Source organism: Filicampus tigris, chromosome 14 (genome assembly GCF_054856515.1).
Source record: "Filicampus tigris isolate MCC_2025a chromosome 14, RoL_Ftig_1.0, whole genome shotgun sequence".
Lineage (NCBI taxonomy): Eukaryota > Metazoa > Chordata > Actinopteri > Syngnathiformes > Syngnathidae > Filicampus > Filicampus tigris.
Genome location: NC_141230.1, coordinates 17,816,991 through 17,832,500, shown reverse-complemented (window position 1 = coordinate 17,832,500; position 15,510 = coordinate 17,816,991). Strand labels below are relative to the sequence as shown.

General features: G+C 41.2%; 1 protein-coding gene across 6 annotated transcripts in view; it reads left to right on the top strand.

The window, feature by feature from the left end:
* rapgef4a (Rap guanine nucleotide exchange factor 4a) overlaps positions 1-15,510 on the top strand; it is a 27,357-nt gene extending 11,847 nt beyond the window's left edge. For 5 of the 6 annotated variants that reach the window (XM_086052075.1, XM_086052081.1, XM_086052079.1 and 2 more), the window contains 27 exons: positions 523-589; positions 2,861-2,925; positions 3,667-3,717; positions 4,469-4,575; positions 5,444-5,565; positions 5,661-5,847; positions 5,925-6,009; positions 6,953-7,013; positions 7,127-7,203; positions 7,284-7,430; positions 7,668-7,783; positions 9,601-9,686; positions 10,272-10,350; positions 10,449-10,599; positions 11,200-11,288; positions 11,408-11,438; positions 11,519-11,597; positions 11,697-11,843; positions 11,932-12,029; positions 12,127-12,252; positions 12,859-13,037; positions 13,110-13,200; positions 13,323-13,373; positions 14,242-14,329; positions 14,407-14,471; positions 14,548-14,602; positions 15,005-15,510. In XM_086052075.1, the coding sequence (XP_085908201.1) occupies positions 523-589; positions 2,861-2,925; positions 3,667-3,717; positions 4,469-4,575; positions 5,444-5,565; positions 5,661-5,847; positions 5,925-6,009; positions 6,953-7,013; positions 7,127-7,203; positions 7,284-7,430; positions 7,668-7,783; positions 9,601-9,686; positions 10,272-10,350; positions 10,449-10,599; positions 11,200-11,288; positions 11,408-11,438; positions 11,519-11,597; positions 11,697-11,843; positions 11,932-12,029; positions 12,127-12,252; positions 12,859-13,037; positions 13,110-13,200; positions 13,323-13,373; positions 14,242-14,329; positions 14,407-14,471; positions 14,548-14,602; positions 15,005-15,132 (2,628 nt within the window). In that variant the 3' untranslated portion in view covers positions 15,133-15,510. The remainder of the gene's footprint in view (positions 1-522; positions 590-2,860; positions 2,926-3,666; positions 3,718-4,468; positions 4,576-5,443; positions 5,566-5,660; positions 5,848-5,924; positions 6,010-6,952; positions 7,014-7,126; positions 7,204-7,283; positions 7,431-7,667; positions 7,784-9,600; positions 9,687-10,271; positions 10,351-10,448; positions 10,600-11,199; positions 11,289-11,407; positions 11,439-11,518; positions 11,598-11,696; positions 11,844-11,931; positions 12,030-12,126; positions 12,253-12,858; positions 13,038-13,109; positions 13,201-13,322; positions 13,374-14,241; positions 14,330-14,406; positions 14,472-14,547; positions 14,603-15,004) is intronic. The other variant, XM_086052076.1, reaches the window with a different exon arrangement.

Sequence of the window (15,510 nt, the reverse complement as noted above, 5' to 3'; positions counted from 1 at the left end):
AGTAATGGCACTTCCATTGTGAGATAATGTTTTTCGACAGACAGCATTACTCTGAATGCACTTCTCCCAGCGCACATTTAGTAATAAATTTAGCAGGCAATAACATTCACAAACATAACTGATAGGACATTTCATATTGCGAAAACAACTTCATAATGAATAGAGTTTGTTATATCATCAGCATCGTGCTACAAATATTGTACAGTGTTTGTACTTTTAAAGATGAAATATTATTGTTTTGTTTTAATGGATATTAAAAGATGATAAATGTGAAATTAACTATAAAGGGAACAAATGAGGCAGTATGGCTATTATGCTATACCATTAGGGGAGCGGAAAAAAGCTATTGTCCTCAATTACTGTATAAGACTCAAAGAAATATTTTATTTATTTATTGATTTATTTATTTTTGACCAAGAAGACACAGCTGTGATGTTGACAATTTAAAGTGAGACAATGCATTTTTTTAAAATCATGATTCCATCAGCTGTATGACTGCTTGTTTTTATTTATTTATTATAGAAGTATCATCAGTGCATGGCTGGAGTCCTCGCCCCCCCCTATGGTGTGATGGAGGCCGGTGCTGATAGTGAGTAACTGCATTGTTGTTGTTTTTTTTTTTTTGGGGGGGGCGGCATCACTTTATCACAGTATTTGCTGAACCTCGCGCTGAGGCTTAGTTCATCTGAACTCCTTCAACTGTCGAGATTTGATTTGGAGTTTCTTGACGATCTGCAGGAGAGGAATTGACATTTAAGTGTGACAGCATTGTGATATTTTGCACACACAAGAACATAATAAAACTCTGCTCAGCCAGACCTTCCGTCTACCAGACCCTCCTCTATCGAAAGCTGCATTCTTATAAAGGCTGATATTTTATCAAAGCTTTCCTGGTGCAAGTTAACTTAATATTGACTGAGCTTTGCTCAAACAAAGCTCTTACAGTTGCTTTGTGGTCGCGCGCATTGAAAGTGACAAATAGCAGATTTTTTTTTTTTTTTTTCACAAAAGGTCGAGTCAGTTCACTTCAGGGTATTGCTGTTACACTTTTAGATTCTCTGCCTTATTTAGCAATTGCATACATACTATATTCATTAGTGACAGTCATCACTAATTGGATTTTGCTGCTTGCGCAATATTTATCAGAATGCTTCGTTTCAACGAGTGGGCTTGCATGGAACATATTCTTGAGAAAAAAAAAAAAAAAAATGAAGCCAATATTAAACATTTGCTACAAAGGTAGAGTGTCACTAATACGCTCCTCTCACGCCCCTCGAAATTCTGGTAGAACCGGTGCAACCTCCTCCCCAAATCGGTCTCAGTCTAGAGCCCTGAAGTTATTCAAATGATGACAAAATGTTCTAATTTAGTATTCGTTAATGTTACGTCACTTTGAGTTGCGTGTCCCTGTAGTCACCCCACTTGACTATTCCTACACTGTTGTACGGCGGAGTACTTCACGCCAGGCACGATGCATGAATACATTAAGAAATCATACAAGAATCATACGGTTGGAGGCTGCCGCTCGCTCCTGCACTCCCAATTTTCTCGCGTGTGTAAATTAAACATGTTTTCATGTCGAAGCGCGGACGCTGCACTTGACACAACCTTTGTGACGTCGACGGTGGCCAACTGACTTCGGTCACACGTTGGGTAATACTTGAGTCTTAGCTCATATTCTGTCTAATGACTTAATAGTCCTTCAGTTTGTCGGCTCACGCGACACATTCGCTAACATAACGTGAGGGATGCATACATTTGTCCTCATAAGGGCTGCGGGTTAGCTGAAGCCCATCCCAGCTGACTTTGGTCCCCGGCAAATCACAGGGCACAGACAAACTCCATAAAGGAAGAACTGAGCCGAGATTCGAACCCTGACATTTCGAATGAGGTCGGTTTGCTAACCACTAGGCCACCGTGCCGACTGAAAGAGGGTAATACAGTGTTCGCCTAATCCGACGGGAATATTTTTTTATAACCCATGAGTGAAGCCCCCCACAAAAAAACAAAAACAAAAAAAAAAACGTTTGGGAGTTGACTGAAGATATCGTAGGATTAGAGCAAAGCACTGCTTTTGTCCAAATGAAACTCACTTCGACATAGTTTCTTGACTCCAAAATGGCTCCCAAATAAAACTTGCGTCGCTTTGACCTGAGCATAAACACAGTGAATAGGAGAGTTTTCCAGCAAATAACAGAGGATAGGTCGGGAAAAAAAAAATCCACTAACAGGAATCCATCCATCCATTATCGATACCGCTTCTCCTCACAAGGGTCGCGGGGGCGTGCCGGAGCCTATCCCAGCTGTCTTCGGGCAGTGGGCGGGGGACACCCTGAATTGGTTGCCAGCCAATCGCAGGGCACACAAAGACAAACATCCGCACTCACAATCACACCTAGGGGCAATTTAGAGAGTCCAATCAACTTACCATGCACGTTTTTGGAATGTGGGAGGAAACCGGAGTACCCTGAGAAAACCCACGCAGGCACGGGGAGAACATGCAAACTCCACACAGGGAGGCCGGGGCCGGGATCGAACCCGCGACCTCTGAACTGTGAGGCGAACGTGCTAACCAGTCGACCGCCTTGCCGCCCCTAACAGGAATCGAATCATAAAATAATAAAATGGCTTCACGTTATCATTTTCAGTTCCAAACAATTGCATTTTGTTCATCTAACACAAACATATTTAGTTGAGCCAATATGACCAACTTTTGTTGTGTTTAGATTCATGTTCAATTCATTCAAAACTCATGTTGAATGCTTTAACATGAAAATATTGGATAGCCAATGAAAAAAGTGGCGATATTTCCCGATTGACATTACAGTGTCTAATGTATATTTATTGCTCTCCCAAACAGGAATGCCGGACAAAGAGAACATAAGCAGCAACTTGTTTGCCTCTCCCTCCGAACATCCAAATAAGGTACTTTCTCTTTTGTCTTGCTGTGGGGCACAATTCAGTAGCTTGTGCTTATCTGCTCGACGTTCATAACACGGCTTCCGTATCACCTGACGTAACAGCATCCTTGAGATTTACAGCAGAAATAGAAATGAGGCTAGAATGCGGTCTTTGTTTAAAGTTGGTTTAAATATAAATGTGATCGCTGTCCAGTCTTCCATCCTGTCCCACCTTGCTGTTGTTGCCCTTTCCTGCCTACCTTATATAACGTGACGCTCCGGCTGATTGATAGTCTTGCAGGGGAAATGGTACGAGACCACTGTGGCGACATGATTATCACATAAGGGAAACTGAAAACGGTCGCTGACGTATTTCGTCTCAGATTCACAACAACGTTTTTCGGTCCGTACGCGAATAGCCGAAGAACGCCCAGCTTCTCTGGTTACGCTATTGCATAATTATGAATAAGCGGTGGCGCCCTTTGCACGTTAATGCATAGCTATCGGTGCCCATTGAAGCATGTGGAATGTATCTGAAATGTCACAGCCAAGAGGCACAACACATGCACCGTGGAAAAAAAACACCAAAAAAAAAAGACAAAACATCGGCATCCTCATTGTGGAGGAACATGAGTAATGCAGCGAACCATATTGTTACACCGATGCCGCATGTAGAAGAGTTTCACTTTTTACCCACAATATACGATTCCAGTCATAGTTTATTTTTTAATTTTTTCTTCTTCTTCTTTTTTTTTTTTTTTTACAGAAGTCATTCATTGACAGTCCAGCTAAAGCTCACAGCACGCGGCTCTCCCAGGTAGGAAAACAAACCAACTGATTCGGTGCACCATAGCTACTAGGGCTTAACCATTTTGAAAAATAATCTAATTGCAAATTTCCCCCCCGCCCCGCCGGCCCCCGCCCACCCAACATTGCAATCATGATTTAATATGCGATTCTTTTTTTAATATTCCTCTGACCGTTTAATTGTTCGAGAACACAAGGAATAAGTTTGTCTGTATTACAATGAACAATATCAAATTTATTATACATAAATGTTTTGCTATTATAGGTTAGGCTTACGCTAAAATGAGGGCAAATGAATCATGAATTGATATGAAAGGGTTTAGTTATCTTCTTCATTGAGACTTGTCAACGTATTAAACACTTTGACTTGCGGTTTTTTGAGCGTTCACTATGACAACTTCACAAAATTCTACCAAACAAGTATGGCATAAATATTACAACAATAATTCAAAAAAATGTGAGGCTCTATCATGTCAACTTTTCATGTTTGATGAACCGCCGAGATTTACTAAGCACTGAACTTTTGAGATACTTTAGAAATAAATAATTCAATCAAATATACATCCATAAAGACTACCAGCCGACTGACATCATGCCGTTTTTTTTTTTTTTCTCCCCCAATTGCAACCTTTGCAATCTGTAAATTGCATTCCGCTACATTGCAATGTCGATTCAATTCGATTAATTGTTCAGCCCTAATGACTCCAGAATAAAACACACTGTACTTGTTTCATGATGTGGTTTTACATTTTTGAGTTCAGGTGCCCTCTGAAAAGATCCTGCGTGCGGGCAAGGTTCTCCGTAACGCCATCCTCTCCAGAGCACCTCATATGATCCGAGACAGAAAGTATCATCTCAAAACATACAGGTGAGTTCAACACATCATTTGAGGGTGGACCTCTACCAAGGATATATATTTTTTTTTCTTAACACAATTTTTATTTTCGCCCGGCCTGAAAGTAAACCGGGCTTTCGGGAAAATACAGAAATTCCTCCACAATTTTTTAACAGTCTTTAAACACACTTTTAAAATCAGTGCAAACATTTAAACGCATATATCATGGCCGTCAGGCCAAAACCTCATAAATCCCATTTTGCTAAATTTCACATTTAAAAAAAAAAAATCTTCTCTTCTCTCAATGTTATTTTTTCACGTTATTGACCAATCTAAAGTGTTGAAAATGGTTTGCTCTCTTTAATGATACAATGCTAATAGTTGAACAAACTTGAAAAATGACTATTTTGGACGTACAGGGTTTTGACCCGATGCCAGCAATATTGAAAGAGAGCAAGAGCAAAGGCTAACACAAACATTGTGTATCGATCCCTCTGTTTACAGGTCAACAAATCCCATTTTCCCCCCCCCCCCCCAATCATGTAATCATTGTTAAAGATCTACATGTCGCTTTCTGTAGCCGTAAAAAGCAGGATTGAAGGGGATTTGACGTTCAATAATCTGAAAACAAAACCAGGTTGAGATGAAAGACGTCCTGTCTTCATTCTTCTTCTTTCAAATTCACGCAGTCTCAAACAAAGCTTGTTGCCATCTAGTTGTCGACGGCGGAATTACACCCAATATAAACAAGAGTTGGACCCAAGCAGTTATTTACTGCAAAAAAAAAACAAAAAACTGGAAGCCACGATGAAGGAGGGTTTACACTCTAATGGTTTGTACTTATAATAGGTCGTTACAGTTCAATGCACGGTCTCACGTAGCCTTTGGCGTGTTTTACCAGGCAGTGTTGCGTGGGAACAGAAATGGTCGACTGGCAGATGCAGCACAGCTCCTGTGTGCACTCTCGCCTTCAAGCTGTGGCCATGTGGCAGGTGCTTGTGGAGGAAGGCGTTCTCTGCCATGGTGAGACTCTGTGTCGTGCCCCAGTGGAAACGAGTCTTCCCGTGTACAACAATATCTTAAATCCCACCGTTGTACGTTCTTCGAATGTGACCCAGTGGACCCGGAGCCAAGCTTCCAGGACAAGTACCTTTTTTACCGCTTCCTGGACGATGATGAGGAGGAGGAGACCTCTTCGCCCGGCGAGGAGGAGAGGCGGGAGAGCCAAGAGGAGCTGCAGGATACTTTGCTGCTCCTTTCGCAGATGGGGCCCGACGCCTACATGAGGATGATGCTCAGGAAACGGTCAGGTTCCCAGCCGATTCATTTCAGTTCATGTGCGTGACGTTGCGATATACACCCGTGATGTTTTGTCTTTGCAGGCCGGCCGAGAGAACAGAAGATGATTTAGAGGTCATTTATGAGGAACTGCTCCACATCAAGGCCTTAGCGCACCTTTCCACCACTGTGAGTACACTTTTCTTCTCCGGTGTTGATGTCATTTTTGGAGTAGAACATGCCCCTAATATAACGCGCCCTCAAAATCACCCGTAAAGGGAACGCTAACATTTTTTTTTTCAAGATTGTGTTCTATGCAGGCTCACTACGGCATTCTGATTAATGGAATATGAGTTAAGCAGCAAAATCCACCCGTTTTTAGCCATCTCTGGGGGCGGCCATTTTGTCACTTCTGTCCACTGAAAATGACATCACAACTGCTCAGGGCTCAGGTAACAACCAATCACGGCTTAGCTTCAAAAAACAGGTCAGCCGTGTTTGGTCGTTCCCTGAGCCCTGGGCAGTTGTGATGTCATTTTCAGTCGACAGCAAGTGACAAAATGGCCGCCCCCAGAGATGGCTAAAAACGGGTGGATTAACTCTTATTCCACAAACGCGATATTTATCAGAATGCCTTGTTTCAACTAGAGGGCTTGCATAGAACATATTCTTGAAAAAAATATCTTTGGGTTGACCTCCGCTTTAAATAGCATTTTTTTTCCTCTGTACTTGTGTATAATACGGTCCACTGATTTGCTGGTATACTTTTTTTATCAGAGTGAATAATATGAATGAATAAAGATTGAAAACATACCGATAAAGTGCTTTTTAATCCAGGTTAAAACTATTATCTTCCCACTTTTCCCTTACCTATGATGAAGGTCTATCACATTTTCCGAAATCTTGTTCTTTTTAGCAACATACTTTTTTTAAATTTTTTTTTTTACTGTGCTTTAAAATGCCTTCAACTTTTTTCTTTGTAACTGCTTTTAAATATTCTACTTTTAAATATGTGAAGCACATTGAGCTACCTTGCGTATGTTATGTACACATACAGTATATGCTGCCGGGAGACTAACTTTTAATCCCAATGCCACCGAGTAACTACACCGCATTGCTTCTCTCCATACAGGTCAAGCGAGAACTGATGGGCGTGCTCATATTTGAGTCCCACGCCAAAGCAGGAACAGTGCGTAAGTAATATGACGGAATGAATGACACTATTCACTTGCTAGTTGTGAATAGCTGACCGAGATAAATCATTCCTTAAATTCCTTCCCTTATTTTTCCTCGTCAATCTTGCAAGTGTTCAACCAAGGCGAAGAGGGTACGTCCTGGTACATCATCCTAAAGGGCTCAGTCAACGTGGTCATCTACGGGAAAGTCCGTTTTGGAGCAAATCGTCAGTGCCGTTGCGTTGTTTCTGTTGGCTAACTGAAGGCTCGATCTGACTGACCCTGCAGGGCGTTGTCTGCACACTACACGAGGGGGATGATTTTGGGAAGCTCGCCCTTGTCAATGACGCTCCCCGCGCTGCTTCCATTGTCCTGAGAGAGGACAACTGTCACTTCCTGAGAGTGGACAAGGAGGACTTCAACAGGATTTTGAGGGTTTGTTTCTTTTGGACACGCACTCCGAGCTACTCCCACACGCCCTTGTACCGGTTCTTAGTGCCCTCTGTTGGCAAAAAACTGTTCATGCGGATTTCATTTAACGGCAGTACTGCCCTTTAGTAATGATTGTAAAACCAGAAACTTTTTGTGTGGTGCCTTCATGGACACCGTTAATGGCAAGCAGTAATTTAAATAACGTATATCATAATAAATGCTGTGCTTTTTGCTCTTCAGGACGTGGAGGCCAACACGGTGCGCCTTAAGGAGCACGGTCAGGACGTCCTCGTGTTAGAGAAGACTCTCAGTAGCAATCGAACCGCCAACCATGGAGCCTCAACCTCCCATTACAAGTGAATATTGTATTGTTTTATTATTATTTTACTCATATTATTATTGTCAGTGTAAGGAGAGCGTTTCAGGGTACTCTTACTACTCCATATGGCTGCTGCTTTGTTACTTTGAAAATATTCCTAACACTGCTGTTACGAACTTTCCACCGTGCTTTACTGCTTTTTGCCTGTGGGGCAAACGAATACTTAGAAATCCAGCACATTCAGGTTATGATACATAAATAAATTCAACATTTGTTGCAGAAATGCCTTCTACTAGCTTGCTGTCAAACTAAGTGCACCCACTCAATGAAACATCCTACTAAATATACAATTCAAGACTGATTGCCGGATTTAATTTAATGTCCATATTTTAGGCTTTGGCAAACGTTAGTTTCTTGTGACTTTGACATTTTTTGGATGGTTTGATGTTACAAGTCTATGTATCACATTAAGCAATATTTATTGAGTGTTTAGTAAAAATATGTTCAAATTAGCAACTGAAAAAGTCCGACGTGACTTGCGGCCAGGGGCTTGGCGCCGGAGTGTCCACTTTAGAGCGCCTCGTTGTCTCGCCATGGAAAAACCCTGTGACAGTCGGTTGGGACATATTCCATCCACCAGAGGCTTCTGGCGAATGTATTTTGGCGGCTAAAACATCTACTGTAGTTATGTGTAGGCATACAAAATAAGCCAGACAATGTAGCATCCATTTTTTTCCATGTCACGCCCACAGCTTTTTTTTTTTTTTTTTTTTTCATTTAAATTTGACAGGGTTGTTAATAGCACTCTTCTCTGTGGTGTGTCCAATGTAGAAAATATTTTATTTCACTTTTCACATGGACGTTAAGCATCTAGAACTGGATGTCATTAAGTTCATACTATGACGCAACAGTTTTAAGATCACCACTTCAAAAATTGTAACAAGGAATACGTACTGTAAATACTACTAAAAATCAGCTAACTCGACTTTTCTAAATCAGACAAGTGAAAATCAAGTTTTGACAAACCTCAAATGGCAACATGATTGGAATCTGAAACCTTCCATGCTCCGCTTCTGATAGACGTGCGCAAAAGAGCGTCATGTCAAAGAGCCATTAGTCATCTCTGGTCATCAAAGTTTTTTGGAGTGTGTTTTGTTTTTCAGTATGCGAAGATAAAAATACTCGAAGCCCAGAGCTTATCCTGTGCGCAATGGCAAAACAAAGCTTTCAAGTGACGACTTGCTCAGGGTCACCCTCTAATCAACTCCTCTCCTTACATTCAAGAGTGTGGAGGACACAACAGCGCAGGAAATCCCCTCTTATGTTGTCATTATCGAATAATGAGAAGCTGTTGGTGTTGACGCCAACATCAGTTGAGCACATATGGCAGTTACCGCAAATATTACTTTATTTCCATCCGGGCAAGATGCGTGTGAGTGTCATCCGGATGAAGGAAATGCTTGTTCAACAAAAACAAATCAGCAGAGAATCAGACCGTTTTTAGCCATCTCCAGGGTCGGCCATTTTGTCACTTCTGTGGACAGAAAATGACATCACAACTGCTCAGGGCTCAGGTAACGACCAATCACGGCTGACCTGTTTTCTGAAGCTGAGCCGTGATTGGTCGTTCCCTGAGCAACTGTAATGTCATTTTCAGTCGACAGAAGTGACAAAATGGCCGCCCCCTGAGATGGCTAAAAACGGGTGGATTTTGCTGCTTAACTCATATTCCATAAACGCAAAATGAATCAAAATGCCGTGTTTCAACTAGTGGGCCTGCTAGGAATTTATTCTTGAAAAAAAATGTGTTTGGGTTGATTTCCCTTTAATGGCCTATTTTATGTGTTGCTCCAGGTACAAGGTCATGTCGGGGACACCAGAGAAGATTTTGGAGCACCTGCTTGAAATGATGCGAATGGATTCTCAGTTTTCAGAGTCAGGTAAGGTCTGTCCAATGGTGTTGTAGCATATAAAAAATGGCCACCCGGCACTCAAGGCTGCATCCCAAGAAAATTACAAAAGTTAGTCCGAGAAGCCCATCGCCGATTTACTTAGAAGTGGAAAAACGTATAGTTTTGATTCGAAATATATCTTTTGTGACGCCAGTCATGGAACTTTTCTGACACCTGGTAATCAGACACTTTATTCATCCACTAGGGAAATTCACGAAACGAGGAAGAATGATCTCATCCGGCTTTTTCACAAAACAAAAGTTGAATAGTTGCTCTTTTGTAGCATAAAAAAATCAAACATGTGCAATTGAAATATGGCAACAACAAAAAAAAACTAGAATCCAAGTCACAGTGCCACATTGGCGTGCTACCCCAATCACTACTCCGTCTGTCCGGTGTCCATTTTTTTTTCTTTAATATCTTTTTCCTCTTTCCGGCTCAGATTGTCTACCGCTCTGCGCTGACATATTTGTTGGAAGTTGCAATTGGCCACACATTATCGCTCCTTCACACGGTTGCATGAACCCGTATTTTTATTTATTTTTTTTCCCTTATCCTATTTTTCTCTGCCAGATGCCGCCTTAGATGATTTTGTGCTCATGCACTGCGTCTTCATGCCAAACATTCAACTTTGCCCAGTGTTGATGGCCCAATATCCTTTCCACACTGTTGACGTGTTTTTTTTTTAAGTAAGATCATCTTCCACGTCCTCAACTCCTCCGCTTAGCCCGGTCCTTAACTGGCGCCCACCTACCACGCTCGGGCCTCACAAGGCTCCGAACAGGAGAAGCTGGACTATACGCTCAACAACAAGCGTCGCGTGATCCGCCTGGTCGAGCAGTGGGCCGCCTTGCATGGAGATCACTTGCAAGAAGAAGACACCTCCGTGGTCTTCCTGGAGGTCAGTTACAGGTCCCAAATGAGCAATGCTATTTGATCTTGATATGAGAGAATACAGTGGATCTCAAAAGTCTACACACCCCTGTTCAAATGGCAGGCTTTTGTGATAAATGAGACCGAAATGAGTTCAGAATTGTTGTATGTACACACAGGTGGACAAAATTGTTGGTCTCTCCCCCCTCTGTTGAATTATTACAAATTATTTCCAATCTTTTCTAGGGGTACCATCATTTTTTTTGTCCAGGCCGGGTTCATGTGCAAATAATAATTCTGTTGAGCCACAATTCAAAAGCAATGTCTGATTTTTCATTTGTTCATTTTCATTTATTATTACTTTTTTGTCCACATGTGTAACTTGTAAAGTCCTCAATACAGCCGTCAAAAGTTTTAAAAAAAAAAAAAAAACTGAAATGAGAGATGATGTTGGCACTCCTTTAGATTTTTTAAAATAATTCCCACAAGCCTATTTATGCACTATATTTATATATATATTTTTTTTTACTATGCGATAATTGCAGTGGACTACTTTTATTTCGATGTATTTTTAAAGCATCTCTGTTGACTTTTTGTCTCCGCACGCATTGCCGTTTGTCTTTTGCAGGACTTTCTTGTGGCTGTATCTAATGACGCTAAGCCACTTCCACCGCTTAGTGAGCAACTACCAGAGCTGGAGAAAATTGTAAAGTACAAGTATGTTTTACCATCATAAAACATACCTTTCATTTTGCGGTTATGGGACTACTATTATAAAAGCTGTTAAATCAAAGCAAGCTCTGATTGATTTGTCACACTTCCCCCCCACATTTCAGCACTGATGATGCCAGAGCCTCACACAGAAAGGTACACCTCAAAAGTTTTTTTTTATTCTATTCCAAACATAAGGATATGTTTTTGATTCATATGTTGAAACTCATTCACAGCACAACGTCCTACTGGAGCAGTTCAATAGGGGAGATGACAAATTGCAAAAGTGTCAACCTATTAAGAGCAACGATGAAAGTACGTACTGTATCTTGTTTATTTTACTGCGTTCATTCCGAATGACATTAAAATGCAATTTGCTTCGTCCCTTGACTGCGTTCACTCTTTTGTCCTCAGTTCTGTTCAAAGTCTTTTGCTGCGACCACACCTACATCACAATCCGTGCCCTCGTGTCCGCCTCGGTCGGCGAGGTCCTGCATGCCGTCGCCGACAAGACGGGCCCGGTGGAGGACCTCCTATTGGTCGGTCTCAGCTCGGCTGGAGGTGAGAGCATTCAGCGGCTCCAAAGAAAAAAAAAAACGAAAAAAAACCAAAAACTGTTGCCATCCGTAATGTTGTGTTTTGTGAGCAGATAAACTCGTGTTCAAACCCACTGATGTGTCCGTGTTCTCTACTCTCACCATCAATGGACGTCTCTTTGCCTGCTGTAAGGATCAGCTGGATTGTTTGGTGTGTTTGCAAAATCGTATTTTCTATCTTGTTGTGTTTCAATTTTGACATCACATTTACAATTTTTATTTTAATTTTATTTTTTTTTTCAACCTAGGCTCCCCTGCCGGAGCAGGAGGGTCCGTCTGCAGGCTCGTTGTCGAGTTTTGAGTGGATGAGCACCAAGGATGTCGCTTACCATTTGACGCTATATGACTGGGAACTGTTCAACTGTGTTCATGAGGTGTGTTGAGTGACAGAAAATGATGTAATAATTTTCTTAAATAGCTCATGACTTGGTCAATGAGTGTAGTGGTCCCAACCTATTATCTGTTTTTCGCTAAAGAACTCAGCGATTTTCTTTTTTTTTTTTTTTTTTTTTTTTGTGCTAATTCTGAAGTATCCTATAATGCCACCAGATGATGCCAAATCCTCGTCTAATGGAAAAGTTATGCTTTGGTGCCATCTTGTGACAATTACTGTGGTGCCTTGAGATATGAGTTATCCGACATTTGAGCAATGGATATTTGAGAACAAATTGTAAAGTAACACATAGAGAGACAATATAACATTATTTATATGAATATATTCTTTATCCTCTGGGTAAAGATAATAGTAGTCCGACTTAATGTGAGTGTTTTCTGCCAGCTCCATGTATGTCTGTATTATACTGCCCTCAGGTGGCCAAAAGAAGCAGCACGTCCATTGAATTGAATCATAAAATGTGGCAAAAACGGTTTAATTCTTTACGTTCTACTTCATTATGTCATTACTTTATTTTCTTATAAATTATTATAGAGTGCTGTTTTACTTATTAAAAAAAACAAAAACATAATCCCTGTCTTGACAGCTTGAACTGATCTACCACATCTTTGGGAGGCAAAACGTGAAGAAAAGCACTGTCAACCTGGACCTGTTCCTCAAGAGGTTCAATGAAATTCAGTTTTGGGTGATCACGGAGGTCTGCTTGTGCCCCCAGCTCAGCAAGAGGGTGCAGCTTCTCAAAAAGTTCATCAAGATCGCATCCCAGTAAGAGCAATCGCTTCACGTCGTCTCACATATTCAACTGTATACTCTTACCTCTTTTCTTGTGTGCCAAAGCTGCAAGGAGCACAGGAACGTGAATGCCTTTTTCGCTATTGTCATGGGACTGAGTAACCCGGCGGTCAGCAGGCTGAATCAGACCTGGGAGGTTGGTACATACAGTAGTTGGCCTGTCGCTCCCTTTTTTTTTTTTTTTTTTTTTTTTTCCCCATCACTATATTTTTCATTTCCTGAAAATGCACGAACACAATCTCTCTTTTGTGTTTCTAGAAACTACCCAACAAATTCAAGAAGTTGTATGGAGAATTTGAAAACTTGATGGTAAAGAGACGCCGCTCGAGTCTTTTCGAAGCATTAGTGTTGTGTTGCGATTCACACTTGTGTTAATACAAAAACGAGCAGCAAAGAACAAACAAAATACTGTACAATAGAGGCACTGAGGAGGAATTTTTAGGACATGTCACGTTATATCACGTTAAAACATTGAACAAAAAATGTGGTTTCTTTTGGGAAGATTTGGAACTACTCATCTCAGTGGAGGGAGTTGAATGAATGAATCCACGGAATGAATACAAGTCAAGGCACCAGGCAGCAAAACATGAATGAAATTATGGACATTAAAGCGGAAATCAACCCAAACATATTTTTTTCAAGAGTATGTTCTATGCAAGCCCACTAGTTGAAACAAGGCCTTCTGATAAATATTGCATTTGTGGAATGAGAGTTAATCCACCCGTTTTTAGCCATCTCAGGGGGCGGCCATTTTGTCACTTCTGTCGACTGAAAATGACATCACAACTGCTCAGGGCTCAGGTAGCAACCAGTCACGGCTCATCTGTTTTCTGAAGCTGAGCCGTGATTGGTCGCTACCTGAGCCCTGGGTAGTTGTGATTTTCAGTGACAAAATGGCCGCCCCCAGAGATGGCTAAAAACGGGTGGATTTTGCTGCTTAACTCATATTTCATATTAATCAGAATGCCTTGTTTCAACTAGTGGGCTTGCATAGAACATATTCTTGAAAAAATGTTTGGGTGGACTTAATCTTTAAAAAAAAAAAAAAGGGAAGTCAGATTGAGAGAAAAGACTGCAGATGATAACATAAACTGTTTAGTCCATACGTTGATATGCATAATATCAATTGTGCAGTTGTCATTATGGATCGGTTTTAACCCAGTGACTCCTTGCACAGGACCCATCCAGGAACCATCGAGTGTATCGACTGATGGTTGCCAAACTGGAACCTCCCATCATCCCTTTCATGCCGCTATTGATCAAAGGTCAGCAGGTGTTTGTTGTCATAGCAGTTCCACCATGTTTGGACTCAAACTCTGCGTCGTCTTTCTCTTCTTTCCAGATATGACATTCACTCACGAGGGCAACAAGACCTTTATTGAAAATTTGGTCAATTTTGAGAAAATGGTAAGGTTTTAGCGGATTATTTTCGGTGAACTGTAACTACTTTTTGCTGTTAATTTGCCTGGCTTTCGTCACCTAGCGGATGATCGCAAATACAGTGAAGATTGTGAGATATTGTAGGAGTCAGCCATTCAGTAAGTCACACAGCTACTAGCTAGCATTTGTGCACAATATAATAAGATCCTATACGAGATTTATATCAAAAAAATATTCCTTGGCAAAAATGGCAAATCCATTCGTGGATTAACCATAATGTATATCTTTCAAGCTACTGTATATATAAACGTCAAAATTGTTCCAAAAAAAATCATGGAGATGCCACAAAATGGCAGCAAAGCACCACATGAAGATGTTCTACTCACGTCAACATAGTTCCTTGGCACCAAGTTGCAGCCAAATGGCGCAAGATGGATCTTATTAGATTGTATACATGCAGCTAATTATTTTTCCGCCATGTCTACATCAGTGGACAGAAACATTTGAATTTTCTGTGCCGGGTGACTTGTTTGATTCTTTTCGCTGTGTTGGTCCCACAGGTCCCGAGTCACCACTGGTGAACAAGAGCCAGCCTGACGTGTGGCGCTACGTGCGTCACTTCAGTGTGATCGACAACCAAAGAACGTTGACGCAGCTCTCTCATGGGCTAGAACCTCGCAGATCTTGATAGCCAGCAGGGAAGGAAGGCCGCGTCACACGCAGCGTCGCTGCCACTGTGGCTTTAACGCCAACACAGACAATCACTTGGAGGACGTAATCAGAGATAATGAGGTGCTGTTTCCAAATATTGAGGTTTTATATTTGCACCACGGCCACTCTTGGCAAGCAAATTATTGCTCGTAGAGAAGATGAATTCAGGAAAGCAGGTAAACATTTCTCTGGGACCTTATGTTGTGTAATATTTCAGGTATAAACAGTATGTGATGTGTTCAATGTCTCAGTATTCCTGATTTATCCTTTTGTACCAAATATTATTTATACATATTTGTGAGCTTGTTCTGTGCTGTAAATTATACATAAATATTTATTTTGTCATTAGCATGCA